Consider the following 18191-nt stretch of genomic DNA (forward strand, 5'->3'; position numbering starts at 1 on the left):
ATGGACACAGTGGTTGGGAGTAGTGCCACAGGGGATGTACTACCTCAGGGAGGCTGGAGGTAATGCATCTGATAGATCTATTGCCATTGAAAATAAAGCAAGCAACACATGCAGAAATATAAATATCACAAATATGAAATAATTTCTTCTAGCTTTGTATATCTAGGAGTGCTGTTTAAAGACTGATAATGGAGTTTTCTTACTGCAGTTAATTATATGCAAATATATCTCAGTTGTCATCACAAGAACTCGCCCAAAACCGATTTTATCACTTCCAGCCCTCTGTAAGCCACAAATAAAGATCCAGGGTCCCAGGATTAAAATTTGTCAGAAAACCATAATTATTATGGGTATGCCTAGCTCTCAGATGTAGATATTTAAAGATTATGTGCCGGATGTAATGTGGTGCAATTTTTTGCACACATTCCAACTTGCACCTTCTCGCACTTTGAGAAGGTGCGAGTTGGCAGCACAACTTGCAAATGTAATGCAGTGCGAGTTTTTAGTAAAAAGCTCAACCTGCATGCGAGGTCTGGCGAAAAAACAGACCTGAAGCCTTGTGGTTAAATTTGCACCTTGTAATGCAAGTTCCATTACAAGGTGCAAATTTAGACAGAAGCATGCACATATCAGTGAGATCTGTGCATGCTTCTGTGTGTAAAAGTAAAGAAAGTGTTAATAATAAAAAAAATAAAAAGACATGCAGGCCCCCTCCCCCCCCAAAAGCATAACCAGCCCCGGGCTCTTTGAGCTGTTCCAATTACATTGGTTGACTTTCCAAAATGTGTGAGTTTAGCACTAAACTTACACATTTCTGCAAAATCACACTCCATTACATTTGGCCCCATATTTTTTATTATAATATCCCACAGCATGTGTAGCAGAGATTACAGCATATTTTTTACATTGTCATTATTTTCTACCTTACCTCTGTAGCCTGGCTCCATATTACCTTCACCTCCTGGCAGCTGCGAGGAATGTACATGCACATCTACATATGACAACACAACTATGCAGAATGTACCTGAGTGTAATCCAGTTTTCTGCGAAGTAACATGTTTCGAGGTGAGTAGAAATCTTTAGTTATAACAAATGTTTAAATAAAATTTAAACTTCAATCAAAAACTTTGTAATATACGTAGCAGAGCCGTAACTAGTGGTGGGCCAGTGGTGCCTGGCACACAGAGCATAAGCACTGTGGGTGCAGGACTGCTGGCAGTACCCGCACGGTCACGCTCTACCAGCTCCTTTCCTTCCTATCAGTCCTAATCAGCCCCGAGACCCTAGCTCCACAGCAGCCCTGCTTAGTTCCTTTCTCCGCAGCAGCAGAGAGCAGACTTGAAACTCCCTCCCCTAAAAACTGCCCTCATATTCGCATCATGGGATCCATTCCCCCAGCAGCTCCCTGTACCAGGCCCTGCCTTCTTCCGCCAGTACCTTACTGCCTGATCCGGACCCCAGCAGCACCCCGCACCAAGCCCTGCCTCCTTCTGCCAGTACCTTACTGCCCAATCCAAACTCCAGCAGCTACCCGCAGCAGGCACCGCCTCTTTCCACCAGTACCTTACTGCCCACTCCACACTCCAGGCCCAGCCTCCTTCCCCGTAACTCACTGCCCTTGTATCCGGACCCCCCAGCTCCCTGCTCCAGGTCCCACCTCCTTTTCCCAGTCACTGCCCTTATCCCCAGTCCATGGAATCCAGACCCCAGGAGCAGTAGCTCCTCATTCCGGTGAGTGTCCACAACTCCTACACAGTATCTATATCTTGACTCCCTCAACTGCCTGTCTCTCTCTCTCTCTCTAATCCCTCTTTCTGTCAGTGTCCTTTACTCCCCTCTCTCTCTTTCTGAATCATCTATTTTTTCACAGTGTATTCACTTCTCTCTCTCAGTCCTCTTTGAGTCACTATTTTTGCTCAGTGCCTCCAAATCTCTTTTTCTCTCAGTCCCTATTTTTTTCAATTGTGTCTCTCAGCCAATTTTTTCAGTCCTTATTTTTCTTTAGTGTGTTCACCTGTCCCTCAGCCTCCACTCTTTCAGTCCCTATTTTATTCTCTGTCTTCACCTCTCTCTTAGCCCCACCTCTTTCTGTGTCTAAATCTCTATTTCTCTAACGTCCTAAGTGGATGCTGGGGACTCCGTCAGGACCATGGGGTTTAGCGGCTCCGCAGGAGACAGGGCACAATAATAAAAGCTTTAGGATCAGGTGGTGTGCACTGGCTCCTCCCCCTATGACCCTCCTCCAAGCCTCAGTTAGATTTTTGTGCCCGGCCGAGAAGGGTGCAATCTAGGTGGCTCTCCTGAGCTGCTTAGAATAAAAGTTTAAGTTAGGTTTTTTATTTTCAGTGAGTCCTGCTGGCAACAGGCTCACTGCTACGAGGGACTTAGGGGAGAGAAGTAAACTCACCTGCGTGCAGGATGGATTTGCTTCTTAGGCTACTGGACACCATTAGCTCCAGAGGGAGTCGGAACACAGGTCTCACCCTGGGGTTCGTCCCGGAGCCGTGCCGCCGACCCCCCTTGCAGATGCCGAAGTTGAAGAGGTCCAGAGGTCCAGAAACAGGCGGCAGAAGACTTTCAGTCTTCATAAGGTAGCGCACAGCACTGCAGCTGTGCGCCATTGTTGTCAGCACACTTCATACCAGCGGTCACTGAGGGTGCAGGGCGCTGGGGGGGCGCCCTGGGCAGCAATGTATTATACCTTTTTTATGGCTAAAATACATCACATATAGCCCTTGAGGCTATATGGATGTATTTAACCCCTGCCAGATCTCACAAACTCCGGGAGAAGAGCCCGCCGTTTTAGGGGGCGGGGCCTATTCTCCTCAGCACACGGCGCCATTTTCCTGCTCAGCTCTGCTGTGAGGAAGGCTCCCAGGCTCTCCCCTGCACTGCACTACAGAAACAGGGTTAAAACAGAGAGGGGGGGCACTTATTTGGCGATATGATTACATATGTGAAAATGCTATAAGGGAAAACACTTGTATAAGGGGTTGTCCCTGTATAATTATAGCGTTTTTGGTGTGTGCTGGCAAACTCTCCCTCTGTCTCCCCAAAGGGCTAGTGGGGTCCTGTCCTCTATCAGAGCATTCCCTGTGTGTGTGCTGTGTGTCGGTACGTGTGTGTCGACATGTAGGAGGACGATGTTGGTGAGGAGGCGGAGCAAATTGCCTGTATTGGTGATGTCACTCTCTAGGGAGTCGACACCGGAATGGATGGCTTATTTAGGAATTACGTGATAATGTCAACACGATGCAAGGTCGGTTGACGACATGAGACGGCCGGCAAACAAATTAGTACCTGTCCAGGCGTCTCAGACACCGTCAGGGGCTTGTAAAAACGCCCATTTACCTCAGTTGGTCGACACAGACACAGACACGGACACTGACTTCAGTGTCGACGGTGAAGAAACAAACGTATTTTCCTTTAGGGCCACACGTTACATGTTAAGGGCAATGAAGGAGGTGTTACATATTTCTGATACTACAAGTACCACAAATAAGGGTATTATGTAGGGTGGGAATAATCTACTTGTAGTTTTTCCTGAATCAGATAAATTAAAGTGTGTGATGATACGTGGGTTTCCTCCGATAGAAAATTATTGGAGGTATACCCTTTCCCGCCAGAAGTGAGGGCGAGTTGGGAAACACACCTTAGGGTGGATAAGGCGCTCACACGCTTATAAAAACAAGTGGCGTTACCGTCTCCAGATACGGCCGCCCTCAAGGAGCCAGCTGATAGGAAGCTGAAAAATATCCTAAAAAGTATATACACACATACTGGTGTTATACTACGACCAGCAATCGCCTCAGCCTGGATGTGCAGCGCTGGGGGGGCTTGGTCGGATTTCCTGACTGAAAATATTGATACCCTTGACAGGAACAATATTTTATTGACTATAGAGCATTTTAAGGATGCATTTCTATATATGCGAGATGCGCAGAGGGATATTTGCATTCTGGCATCAAGAGTAGATGTGATGTCCATATCTGCCAGACGATGTTTATAGACACGACAGTGGTCAGGTGATGCAGATTCCAGACGGCACATGGAAGTATTGCCGTATAAAGGGGCGGTCCATCGGACCTGGTGGCCATGGCAACAGCTGGAAAATCCACTTTTGTTACCCCAAGTCACATCTCAGCAGAAAAGGACACAGTCTTTTCAGTCTCAGTCCTTTTGTACCCATAAAGGCAGGCGGGCAAAAGGCCAGTCATATCTGCCCAGGGTTAGAGGAAAGGGAAGAAGACTGCAGCAGGCAGCCCATTCCAAGGAACAGAAGTCCTCCACAGCTTCTGCCAAGTCCGCAGCATGACGCTGGGGCCATACAAGCGGACTCAGGTGCGGTGGGGGGTCATCTCAAGAGTTTCAGCACGCAGTGGGCTCACTCGCAAGTGGACTCCTGGATCCTACACGTAGTATCCCAGGTGTACATTGGAAATTCGAGACGTCTTCCCCTCACAAGTTCCTGAAGTCTGCTTTACCAACGTCTCCCTCCGACAGGGAGGCAGTATTGGAAAAAAATTCACAGGCTGTATTCCCAGCAGGTGATAATCAAAGTACCCCTCCTACAACAAGGGAAGGGGTATTATTCCACACTATATTGTGGTACTGAAGCCAAACGGCTCGGTGAGATCTAAAAGATTTGAACAATTACATACAAGGGTTCAAATCAAGATGGAGTCACTCAGAGCAGTGATAGCGAACCAGGACGATATGGTGTCACTGGATATCAGGGACGCTTACCTACATGTCCAAATTTTGCCCTTCTCACCAAGGGTATCTCAGGTTCGTGGTACAGAACTGTCACTATCAGTTCAGACGCTGCCGTTTGGATTGTCCACGGCACCCCGGGTCTTTACCATGGTAATGGCCGAAATAATGATTCTTCCTAAAAAGAAATATGGACGCTTTCCTGATAAGGGCAAGGTCCAGAGAACAGTTGGCGGTCGGAGTAGCACTATCTCAAGTAGTTCTACGACAGCACGAGTGGATTCTAAATATTCCAAAATCGCAGCTTTTTCCGACGACACGTCTAATGTTCCTAGGAATGATTCTGGACACAGTCCAGAAAAGGATGTTTTCTCCCGGAGAAGAAGGCCAGGGAGTTATCCGAGCTAGTCAGGAACCTCCTAAAACCAGGAAAAGTATCAGTGCATCATTGCACAAGGGTCCTGTGAAAAATGGTGGTTTCTTACAAAGCGATCCCATTCGGTAGATTTCACGCAAGAACCTTTCAGTGGAATCTGCTGGGAAAATGGTCCGGATCGCATCTTCAGATGCATCAGCGGATAACCCTGTCTCCAAGGACAAGGGTGTTTTCTTCTGCGGTGGCTGCAGAGTGCTCATCTATGGAAGGGCCGCAGATTCGACATTCAGGACTGGGTCCTGGTGACCACGGATGCCAGCCTGAGTGGCTGGGGAGCAGTCACACAAGGAAAAAATTTCCAGGGAGTGTGATCAAGTCTGGAGACTTCTCTCCACATAAATATACTGGAGCTAAGGGCAATTTACAAGGCTCTAAGCTTAGCAAGACCTCTGCTTCAAGGTCAGCCGGTATTGATCCAGTGGGACAACATCACGGCAGTCGCCCACGTAAACAGACAGGGCGGCACATGAAGCAGGAGGGAAATGGCAGACACTGCAAGGATTCTTCGCTGGGCGAAAAATCATGTGATAACACTCTCAGCAGTGTTAATTCCGGGAGTGGAAAACTGGGAAGCAGACTTCCTCAGCAGGCATAACCTCCACCCGGGAGAGTGGGGACTTCAGCGGGAAGTCTTCCACATGATTGTAAACCGTTGGGAAAAACCAAAGGTGGACATGATGGCGTCCCACCTGAACAAAAAACTAGACAGATATTGCGCCAGGTCAAGGGACCCTCAGGCAATAGCGGTGGACGCTCTGGTAACACTGTGGGTGTACCAGTCAGGGTATGTGTTCCCTCCTATGCATCTCATACCAAAAGTACTGAGAATCATAAGAAGGAGATGAGTAAGAACGATACTCGTGGTTCCGGATGGGTCAAGAAGGACTTGGTACCCGGAACTTCAAGAGATGCTCACGGAAGAACCGTGGCCTCTACCTTTAAGAGAGGACCTGCTCCAGCAGGGGCCTTGTCTGTTCCAAGACTTACCGCGGCTGCGTTTGACGGCATGGCAGTTGAACGCCGGATCCTGAAAGGGCATTCCAGATGAAGTCATCCCTACCCTGGTCGAAGCCAGGAAGGATGTAACCGCAAAACATTTTCACCGCATTTGGCGAAAATATGTTGCGTGGTGTGAGGCCAAGAAGGTCCCTACAGAGGAATTCCAACTGGGTCGTTTCCTACATTTCCTGAAAACAGGACTGTCTATGGGCCTAAAATTAGGGTCCATTAAGGTTCAAATTTCGACCCTGTCGAATTTCTTCCAGAAAGAACTGGCTTCAGTGCCTGAAGTTCAGACGTTTGTAAAAGGGGTACTGCATATACAGCCTCCTTTTGTGCCCCCAGTGGCACCTTGGGATCTCAATGTTGTTTTGAGTTTCCTAAAGTCACATTGGTTTGATCCACTCACCACTGTGGAATTAAAATATTTCACAGGGAAGGTGAAGATTCTATTAGCCCTGGCTTCAGCCAGGCGTGTGTCAGAATGGGCGGCTTTATCATATAAAAGCCCTTACTTAATTTTTCATTCTGACAGGGCAGAATTGAGGACTCGTCCTCAATTTCTCCTTAAGGTGTTTTCTGTTTTTCACATGAACCAACCTATTGTGGTACCTGCGGCTACTAGGGACTTGGAGGACTCCAAGTTACTTGACGTTGTCAGGGCCCTGAAAATATATGTTTCCAGGACGACTGGAGTCAGAAAATCTGACTCGCTGTTTAGCCTGTATGCACCCAACAAGATGGGTGTTCCTGCTTCTAAGCAGACGATTGCTCGCTGGATTTGTAGTACAATTCAGCTTGCACATTCTGTGGCAGGCTTGCCACAGCCAAAATCAGTAAAAGCCCATTCCACAAGGAAGTGGGCTCATCTTGGGCGGCTGCCCGAGGGGTCTCGGCTTTACAACTTTGCCGAGCTGCTACTTGGTCAGGGGCACACCCTGACTGAGGAGGACCTGGAGTTCTCTCATTCGGTGCTGCAGAGTCATCCGCACTCTCCCGCCCGTTTGGGAGCTTTGGTATAATCCCCATGGTCCTGACGGAGTCCCCAGCATCCACTTAGGACGTTAGAGAAAATAAGAATTTACTTACCGATAATTCTATTTCTCGTAGTCCGTAGTGGATGCTGGGCGCCCATCCCAAGTGCGGATTGTCTGCAATACTTGTACATAGTTATTGTTACAAAAATCGGGTTATTCTTGTTGTGAGCCATCTTTTCAGAGGCTCCTTCGTTGTTATCATACTGTTAACTGGGTTCAGATCACAGGTTGTACGGTGTGATTGGTGTGGCTGGTATGAGTCTTACCCGGGATTCAATATCCTTCCTTATTATGCACGCTCGTCCGGGCACAGTATCCTAACTGAGGCTTGGAGGAGGGTCATAGGGGGAGGAGCCAGTGCACACCACCTGATCCTAAAGCTTTTATTATTGTGCCCTGTCTCCTGCGGAGCCGCTAAACCCCATGGTCCTGACGGAGTCCCCAGCATCCACTACGGACTACGAGAAATAGAATTATCGGTAAGTAAATTCTTATTTTTACCATTAGTGTCTCCACCACTCCCTCAGTCCCAGAGCCGTAACTAGTGGTGGGCAAGTGGTGCCTGGCACACAGCGCATATGCACTGTGTGAGCAAGACTGCTGGCAACACCCACATGGTCGCACTCCAGCCACCAAAGTAGTAATGTCCATCCATCCGGATGGAGGCTTTACCTGGTGTAATGTGTAGAAGGGGGATCTGCCTGGCGTAATGTGTAAATGGGAGCTCTACCTGCCGTAATGTTTAAAAGGGGACTCTTCCTGCTGTAATGTTTAAAAGGGCACTCTACCTGGTGTAATGTGTGACAGGGTCTCTACCTGGCGTAATGTTTAAAAGGGGCTCTTCCTGGTGTAATGTGGGTAAGTGACGCTACTGTGCGGTTTAATTTGAATGATGGAGATTACTGTACAGCGTAATATGAATTGGTATTATTTCATGGCCACGCCCCTTCCCCATGAAGCCACATCCCTATATTTTTTGTAACGCGCTTATGCTGTGCACTGGCCCTATTTTAAATATGGGGGGGGGGTGCCGATTCTATTTCTTGCACACAGCGCTAAAATGTCTAGTTACGGCACTGATACGTAGCTCAGTGTACTTCAGTAATACACCAGCATGTAAGTACATCATGGCCCCAATTATTTGCCATGGTGCATGCTCCAAAGTCTCACTGTGCACACGCACAGGATTTATTTGCAAAGTGAGTGACAGGTAGTCAGCATTTCAAGGAGGCAATAGGGGGTGGCTATAAAACTCCAGGTGTGATGGGGCTGTTTTCAGGGCATGCCAAAGTCAGCACTGTACAGTATATTCGCTTGCAGCTGGAGAGCCCTCAGTAGCCGCTCTATCTGAGACAGCATAGACTTACTCAGAAGTATGATTGCCAACCAATGTCCATCTGATGTTTCTGCTTTTGCTCGTAAGTGGTGGATATGAAGTGTCTGCAGTGGGCGTCTCTATGTACATGATGACGTCTGAGTAATTAGCATATTTTCCCAATTACACAGCGAGCAAAATTGCATCTGCAAATGCATTTGTGTATACCTCTGAATCAGGCCCTGAGTGTCAGCGTACAGTGGCCCTCATTCCGAGTTGTTCGCTCGTTCTTTTTCTTCGCATCGGTGCGATAAGTTGCAAACTGCGCATGCGCCAAGTAAATTTGCACAAAAGTTTGTTATTTTACTCACGGCTTTACGAGGTTTTTTCATCGTTCTGGTGATCGTAGTGTGATTGACAGGAAGTGGGTGTTTCTGGGCGGAAACTGACCGTTTTATGGGTGTGTGCGAAAAAACGCAGGCATTTCTGGAAAAAACGCGGGAGTGTCTGAAGAAACGGGGGAGTGTCTGGGCGAACGCTGGGTGTGTTTGTGACGTCAAACCAGGAACGAAACTGACTGAACTGATCGCAGTGGCAGAGTAAGTCTCGAGCTACTCAGAAACTGCTAAGTAATTTCTATTCGCAATTCTGCTAATCTTTCGTTCGCAATTCTGCAAAGCTAAGATTCACTCCCAGTAGGCGGCGGCTTAGCGTGTGCAATGCTGCTAAAAGCAGCTAGCGAGCGAACAACTCGGAATGAGGGCCAGTGTTCTAACAGCATTGAAGGAGAATGTCCAAAGTTATTTTAAAGGTTTTCACACTTCACATTACAACCAGAGAATTAAACAAATTTGTCTTTTAAATGTACTTTATTACTAAACATATGGAGAATACACAAAAGATTGAATGAACAAACATTGCTACTAGGGTGGCCAATCCCAGGACCGGGATCAGCGGGATCCCAGGATTTAGGCCAAAAATCATCCCGGATTCAATCACGGGATTTTGAGATCAGACGGCTCTTTGTTTTTTTAATGCAGGCATCGTTGAGCGTCCTCAGGAGGCTCAGACACTGCCCGGCTCCCTCCTCCCGGCTCCCCTTGCGCAGCGGGACGTGAAGTCAGAGGTCATGCTGTGCAGCCTTTAGCTTCTGTTCTTAGATTAACCTGATTCAGCCGATAAAGCTAAAACATTAGTTCAGTGAAATAATCGGTGAAGATATCTCCAATGTCATAAAGGATGGGTGACAATACATTTTTATCGATTTCTTTATGCATGGCATACATCCAATATTTATATATGCACATTGGAGAGGATTACATATTCTTTTGGTGTAACTCCTATCTACATAGTTGCGGTGCGATGGTGTGTCTTCCATGTCAACACATTTTGGGGAATGTAATAGGATATGAGAATCAGACAGTGAGAGTTTTTGGCAATCATTTACATGGCAAAATCAGCCTAGTTTTGCAAAAATATCTCAAACAGTACAATAGTAAAGATTAAAAGAAAAATGGCAATTCTAAGGATAATCTATATAATAAAATCAAGTGCTGATAAGAGAAAGAGACAGATGAAGGGGAAGAGAGGGATGGAATACGAGGGGTAGAAAGAGGATTTGTAAAAGTGTGATGTGAGTGGGGTTCTTAAGAGATACAGGAGAAAAGAGAAGGGGAAAACAGGCAATACATAACATCTAGTATAACATGTATGCTCAATTAGTAAAGAAAGTACTTATACACTTCAGTGGTAAATTTACAGCTGTATTTATGTCTCTGTGGCACTACATCTGTTAACAATTCCACAAAAACGCACATTCTGCACCTGGCCTATGTTAGATTGTTATAGTGTTACATTGCTCCACCAATTCAGACTAGAGATGTGCGCCGGACACTTTTCGGGTTTTGTGTTTTGGTTTTGGATCTGGATCTCCGTTCGTGTTTTTGATCTGGATTGGTTTTTGCCAAAACCACCCTTTCGGGGTTTGGCTTTGGTTTTGGATCTGAATTTTTGGGGAAAAAACATAAAAACAGCTAAAATCACAGAATTTGTTTTTTCTTTCATTCCTACAGTATTATTAACCTCAATAACATTCATTGCCACTCATTTCCAGTCTATTCTGAACACCTCACAATATTGTTTTTAGGCCAAAAGGTTGCAACGAGGTAGCTGGATGACTAAGTTAAGTGACACAAGTGGGCGGCACAAACATGTGGCCCATCTAGGAGTGGCACTGCAGTGGCAGACAGGATGGCAGTTTAAAAAACTAGGTCCCATAGAGCACATAATGCAAAGGGAAAAAAAAGGTGCAAGATGGAATTGTCCTTGGGCCCTCCCACACACCCTTATGTTGTTTAAACAGGACATGCACAGTAAAGATGTGCACTTGAAATTTTTCGGGTTTTGTGTTTTGGTTTTGGGTTCGGTTCCGCGGCCGTGTTTTGGGTTCGACCGCGTTTTGGCAAAACCTCACCGAATTTTTTTTGTCGGATTCGGGTGTGTTTTGGATTCGGGTGTTTTTTTTAAAAAACACTAAAAAACAGCTTAAATCATAGAATTTGGGGGTCATTTTGATCCCAAAGTATTATTAACCTCAAACACCATAATTTCCACTCATTTTCAGTCTATTCTGAATACCTCACACCTCACAATATTATTTTTAGTCCTAAAATTTGCACCTAGGTCGCTGGATGACTAAGCTAAGCGACCCTAGTGGCCGACACAAACACCGTGCCCATCTAGGAGTGGCACTGTAGTGTCACGCAGGATGGCCCTTCCAAAAAACCCTCCCCAAACAGCACATGACGCAAAGAAAAAAAGAGGCGCAATGAGGTAGCTGTGTGAGTAAGATAAGCGACCATAGTGGCCGACACAAACACCGTGCCCATCTTGGAGTGGCACTGCAGTGTCACGCAGGATGGTCCTTCCAAAAAACCCTCCCCAAACAGCACATGACGCAAAGAAAAAAAGAGGCGCAATGAGGTAGCTGTGTGAGTAAGATAAGCGACCCTAGTGGCCGACACAAACACCGTGCCCATCTAGGAGTGGCACTGCAGTGTCACGCAGGATGGCCCTTCCAAAAAACCCTCCCCAAACAGCACATGACGCAAAGAAAAAAAGAGGCGCAATGAGGTAGCTGTGTGAGTAAGATAAGCGACCCTAGTGGCCGACACAAACACCTGGCCCATCTAGGAGTGGCACTGCAGTGTCACGCAGGATGGCCCTTCCAAAAAACCCTCCCCAAACAGCACATGACGCAAAGAAAAAAAGAGGCGCAATGAGGTAGCTGTGTGAGTAAGATAAGCGACCCTAGTGGCCGACACAAACACCGGGCCCATCTAGGAGTGGCACTGCAGTGTCACGCAGGATGGCCCTTCCAAAAAACCCTCCCCAAACAGCACATGACGCAAAGAAAAAAAGAGGCGCAATGAGGTAGCTGTGTGAGTAAGATAAGCGACCCTAGTGGCCGACACAAACACCGTGCCCATCTAGGAGTGGCACTGCAGTGTCACGCAGGATGGCCCTTCCAAAAAACATTCCACAAACAGCACATGACGCAAAGAAAAATTAAAGAAAAAAGAGGTGCAAGATGGAATTGTCCTTGGGCCCTCCCACCCACCCTTATGTTGTATAAACAGGACATGCACACTTTAACCAACCCATCATTTCAGTGACAGGGTCTGCCACACGACTGTGACTGAAATGACGGGTTGGTTTGGACCCCCACCAAAAAAGAAGCAATTAATCTCTCCTTGCACAAACTGGCTCTACAGAGGCAAGATGTCCACCTCATCATCATCCTCCGATATATCACCGTGTACATCCCCCTCCTCACAGATTATCAATTCGTCCCCACTGGAATCCACCATCTCAGCTCCCTGTGTACTTTGTGGAGGCAATTGCTGCTGGTCAATGTCTCAACGGAGGAATTGATTATAATTCATTTTAATGAACATCATCTTCTCCACATTTTCTGGATGTAACCTCGTACGCCGATTGCTGACAAGGTGAGCGGCGGCACTAAACACTCTTTCGGAGTACACACTTGTGGGAGGGCAACTTAGGTAGAATAAAGCCAGTTTGTGCAAGGGCCTCCAAATTGCCTCTTTTTCCTGCCAGTATAAGTACGGACTGTGTGACGTGCCTACTTGGATGCGGTCACTCATATAATCCTCCACCATTCTTTCAATGGTGAGAGAATCATATGCAGTGACAGTAGACGACATGTCCGTAATCGTTGTCAGGTCCTTCAGTCCGGACCAGATGTCAGCATCAGCAGTCGCTCCAGACTGCCCTGCATCACCGCAAGCGGGTGGGCTCGGAATTCTGAGCCTTTTCCTCGCACCCCCAGTTGCGGGAGAATGTGAAGGAGGAGATGTTGACAGGTCGCGTTCCGCTTGACTTGACAATTTTCTCACCAGCAGGTCTTTCAACCCCAGCAGACTTGTGTCTGCCGGAAAGAGAGATCCAAGGTAGGCTTTAAATCTAGGATCGAGCACGGTGGCCAAAATGTAGTGCTCTGATTTCAACAGATTGACCACCCGTGAATCCTTGTTAAGCGAATTAAGGGCTCCATCCACAAGTCCCACATGCCTAGCGGAATCGCTCCGTGTTAGCTCCTCCTTCAATGTCTCCAGCTTCTTCTGCAAAAGCCTGATGAGGGGAATGACCTGACTCAGGCTGGCAGTGTCTGAACTGACTTCACGTGTGGCAAGTTCAAAGGGCATCAGAACCTTGCACAACGTTGAAATCATTCTCCACTGCGCTTGAGACAGGTGCATTCCACCTCCTATATCGTGCTCAATTGTATAGGCTTGAATAGCCTTTTGCTGCTCCTCCAACCTCTGAAGCATATAGAGGGTTGAATTCCACCTCGTTACCACTTCTTGCTTCAGATGATGGCAGGGCAGGTTCAGTAGTTTTTGGTGGTGCTCCAGTCTTCTGTACGTGGTGCCTGTACGCCGAAAGTGTCCCGCAATTCTTCTGGCCACCGACAGCATCTCTTGCACGCCCCTGTCGTTTTTTAAAAAATTCTGCATCACCAAATTCAAGGTATGTGCAAAACATGGGACGTGCTGGAATTTGCCCATATTTAATGCACACACAATATTGCTGGCGTTGTCCGATGCCACAAATCCACAGGAGAGTCCAATTGGGGTAAGCCATTCCGCGATGATCTTCCTCAGTTGCCGTAAGAGGTTTTCAGCTGTGTGCGTATTCTGGAAAGCGGTGATACAAAGCGTAGCCTGCCTAGGAAAGAGTTGGCGTTTGCGAGATGCTGCTACTGGTGCCGCCGCTGCTGTTCTTGCGGCGGGAGTCCATACATCTACCCAGTGGGCTGTCACAGTCATATAGTCCTGACCCTGCCCTGCTCCACTTGTCCACATGTCCGTGGTTAAGTGGACATTGGGTACAACTGCATTTTTTAGGACACTGGTGAGTCTTTTTCTGACGTCCGTGTACATTCTCGGTATCGCCTGCCTAGAGAAGTGGAACCTAGATGGTATTTGGTAACGGGGGCACACTGCCTCAATAAATTGTCTAGTTCCCTGTGAACTAACGGCGGATACCGGACGCACGTCTAACACCAACATAGTTGTCAAGGCCTCAGTTATCCGCTTTGCAGCAGGATGACTGCTGTGATATTTCATCTTCCTCGCAAAGGACTGTTGGACAGTCAATTGCTTACTGGAAGTAGTACAAGTGGGCTTACGACTTCCCCTCTGGGATGACCATCGACTCCCAGCAGCAACAACAGCAGCGCCAGCAGCAGTAGGCGTTACACGCAAGGATGCATCGGAGGAATCCCAGGCAGGAGAGGACTCGTCAGAATTGCCAGTGACATGGCCTGCAGGACTATTGGCATTCCTGGGGAAGGAGGAAATTGACACTGAGGGAGTTGGTGGGGTGGTTTGCGTGAGCTTGGTTACAAGAGGAAGGGATTTACTGGTCAGTGGACTGCTTCCGCTGTCGCCCAAAGTTTTTGAACTTGTCACTGACTTATTATGAATGCGCTGCAGGTGACGTATAAGGGAGGATGTTCCGAGGTGGTTAACGTCCTTACCCCTACTTATTACAGCTTGACAAAGGCAACACACGGCTTGACACCTGTTGTCCGCTTTTCTGTTGAAATACCTCCACACTGAAGAGCTGATTTTTGGGGTATTTTCACCAGGCATGTCAACGGCCATATTCCTCCCACGGACAACAGGTGTCTCCCCGGGTGCCTGACTTAAACAAACCACCTCACCATCAGAATCCTCCTGGTCAATTTCCTCCCCAGCGCCAGCAACACTCATATCCTCCTCATCCTGGTGTACTTCAACACTGACATCTTCAATCTGACTATCAGGAACTGGACTGCGGGTGCTCCTTCCAGCACTTGCAGGGGGCGTGCAAATGGTGGAAGGCGCATGCTCTTCACGTCCAGTGTTGGGAAGGTCAGGCATCGCAACCGACACAATTGGACTCTCCTTGTGGATTTGGGATTTCGAAGAACGCACAGTTCTTTGCGGTGCTTTTGCCAGCTTGAGTCTTTTCAGTTTTCTAGCGAGAGGCTGAGTGCTTCCATCCTCATGTGAAGCTGAACCACTAGCCATGAACATAGGCCAGGGCCTCAGCCGTTCCTTGCCACTCCGTGTGGTAAATGGCATATTGGCAAGTTTACGCTTCTCCTCCGACAATTTTATTTTAGGTTTTGGAGTCCTTTTTTTACTGATATTTGGTGTTTTGGATTTGACATGCTCTGTACTATGACATTGGGCATCGGCCTTGGCAGACGACGTTGCTGGCATTTCATCGTCTCGGCCATGACTAGTGGCAGCAGCTTCAGCACGAGGTGGAAGTGGATCTTGATCTTTCCCTAATTTTGGAACCTCAACATTTTTGTTCTCCATATTTTAATAGGCACAACTAAAAGGCACCTCAGGTAAACAATGGAGATGGATGGATACTAGTATACTTATGGATGGACTGCCGAGTGCCGACACAGAGGTAGCTACAGCCGTGGACTACCGTACTGTGTCTGCTGCTAATATAGACTGGATGATAATGAGATGAAATCAATATATATATATGTATGTATATATAATATCACTAGTACTGCAGCCGGACAGGTAGATAATATATTTATTAGGTAATGATGACTGATGACAGACCTGCTGGACACTGTCAGCTCAGCAGCACCGCAGACTGCTACAGTAAGCTACTATACTATAGTAGTATGTACAAAGAAGAAAGAAAAAAAAAACCACGGGTAGGTGGTATACAATTATGGATGGACTGCCGAGTGCCGACACAGAGGTAGCTACAGCCGTGGACTAACGTACTGTGTCTGCTGCTAATATAGACTGGATGATTGATAATGAGATGAAATCAATATATATATATATGTATGTATATATAATATCACTAGTACTGCAGCCGGACAGGTAGATAATATATTTATTAGGTAATGATGACTGATGACGGACCTGCTGGACACTGTCAGCTCAGCAGCACCGCAGACTGCTACAGTAAGCTACTATACTATAGTAGTATGTACAAAGAAGAAAGAAAAAAAAAAAAACACGGGTAGGTGGTATACAATTATGGATGGACTGCCGAGTGCCGACACAGAGGTAGCTACAGCCGTGGACTAACGTACTGTGTCTGCTGCTAATATAGACTGGATGATTGATAATGAGATGAAATCAATATATATATATATATGTATGTATATATAATATCACTAGTACTGCAGCCGGACAGGTAGATAATATATTTATTAGGTAATGATGACTGATGACGGACCTGCTGGACACTGTCAGCTCAGCAGCACCGCAGACTGCTACAGTAAGCTACTATACTATAGTAGTATGTACAAAGAAGAAAGAAAAAAAAAAAACCACGGGTAGGTGGTATACAATTATGGATGGACTGCCGAGTGCCGACACAGAGGTAGCTACAGCCGTGGACTAACGTACTGTGTCTGCTGCTAATATAGACTGGATGATTGATAATGAGATGAAATTAATATATATATATGTATGTATATATAATATCACTAGTACTGCAGCCGGACAGGTAGATAATATATTTATTAGGTAATGATGACTGATGACGGACCTGCTGGACACTGTCAGCTCAGCAGCACCACAGACTGCTACAGTAAGCTACTATACTATAGTAGTATGTACAAAGAAGAAAGAAAAAAAAAAAACCACGGGTAGGTGGTATACAATTATGGATGGACTGCCGAGTGCCGACACAGAGGTAGCTACAGCCGTGGACTAACGTACTGTGTCTGCTGCTAATATAGAGTCTAGACTGGATGATAAATTATTGATAATGAGATGAAATCAATATAATATCACTAGTACTGCAGCCGGACAGGTACTATATATATTTATTATGTAATGACTGATGACGGACCTGCTGGACACTGTCAGGTCAGCACAGCACCGCAGACTGCTACAGTAAGCTACTATAGTAGTATGTATAAAGAAGAATGAAAAAAAAAAAAAACCACGGGTAGGTGGTATACAATATTATATATATATATTATATACAATTATATATATATATATATATATATATATATATATATATTAAACTGGTGGTGATTGATTATTAAACTGGTGGTCACTTCAGGTCACGTTGCAACTTGCAACTAGTACTCCGAGGCCTAAGCAGACAATCACAAAATATATTATTATACTGGTGGTCAGTGTGGTCACAACAATGGCAGTGTGGCACTGACTCTGGCAGCAAAAGTGTGCACTGTACGTTATATGTACTCCTGAGTCCTGCTCTCAGACTCTAACTGCTCCCCACTGTCAGTGTCTCCCCCACAAGTCAGATAATACACTTACAGTCACACTATCTATTATCTAATCTAGTATAAAATATCACTTCAGCAAGTAGTATAGTAGTATACAGTATAGTAGTACTCCTCCTAATAATGCTCCCCAAAATACTGTGTCTCTCTCTTCTCTAAACGGAGAGGACGCCAGCCACGTCCTCTCCCTATGACTCTCAATGCACGTGTGAAAATGGCGGCGACGCGCGGCTCCTTATATAGAATCCGAGTCTCGCGATAGAATCCGAGCCTCGCGAGAATCCGACAGCGTGATGATGACGTTCGGGCGCGCTCGGGTTAGCCGAGCAAGGCGGGAAGATCCGAGCCTGCTCGGACCCGTGTAAAAAACCTGAAGTTCGGGCGGGTTCGGATTCCGAGGAACCGAACCCGCTCATCTCTAATGCACAGTTAATAAACCCATCATCAGCGATAGGTGGTCCCTCTGTAAGAAGCTCACTAACTTCTCCGAATCATAGCTAGCTACAAACATACCACCTCCATATTTGATGACTTTTCACATTGTGAGAAGAGGCAAGAGGAAGAGGACAGTGTGAAGAAGGTGATTAAATATTAGGCACACGCAATCAGGAACAACAAACAGGCTTTCACCTCCACTCCTATCCAGAAGGGACTTCAGCCAAGCAAATGTATAATTACCACATTACTGGACAAACTGAAAAACTAGGGGCCAAAGCCTCCGAATTTGTACCCCCTTCTCCATTTTCAGAGATTACGATAATCTCCGATTTAATGCTGGGATGCAAATAAATAAACTGGTTTATTCAACAGGATCAAGATTGGTTATTTTCCCCTTGGAGACTTATTTTGTGAAAAAAATCATGGGTTTCTTTT

General features: G+C 46.4%; 1 protein-coding gene across 1 annotated transcript in view; it reads left to right on the forward strand.

Moving 5' to 3' along the window:
- Nucleotides 1-18191, forward strand: part of LOC134969044 (mucin-2-like) — a 695488-nt gene that overhangs the window by 556379 nt on the left and 120918 nt on the right. Inside the window, exon 36 of the mRNA XM_063944753.1 lies at nt 937-1065. Within this exon, the coding sequence (XP_063800823.1) occupies nt 937-1065 (129 nt within the window). The remainder of the gene's footprint in view (nt 1-936; nt 1066-18191) is intronic.

The sequence above is a fragment of the Pseudophryne corroboree genome, chromosome 11 (assembly GCF_028390025.1).
Source record: "Pseudophryne corroboree isolate aPseCor3 chromosome 11, aPseCor3.hap2, whole genome shotgun sequence".
In the NCBI taxonomy this organism is placed as follows: domain Eukaryota; kingdom Metazoa; phylum Chordata; class Amphibia; order Anura; family Myobatrachidae; genus Pseudophryne; species Pseudophryne corroboree.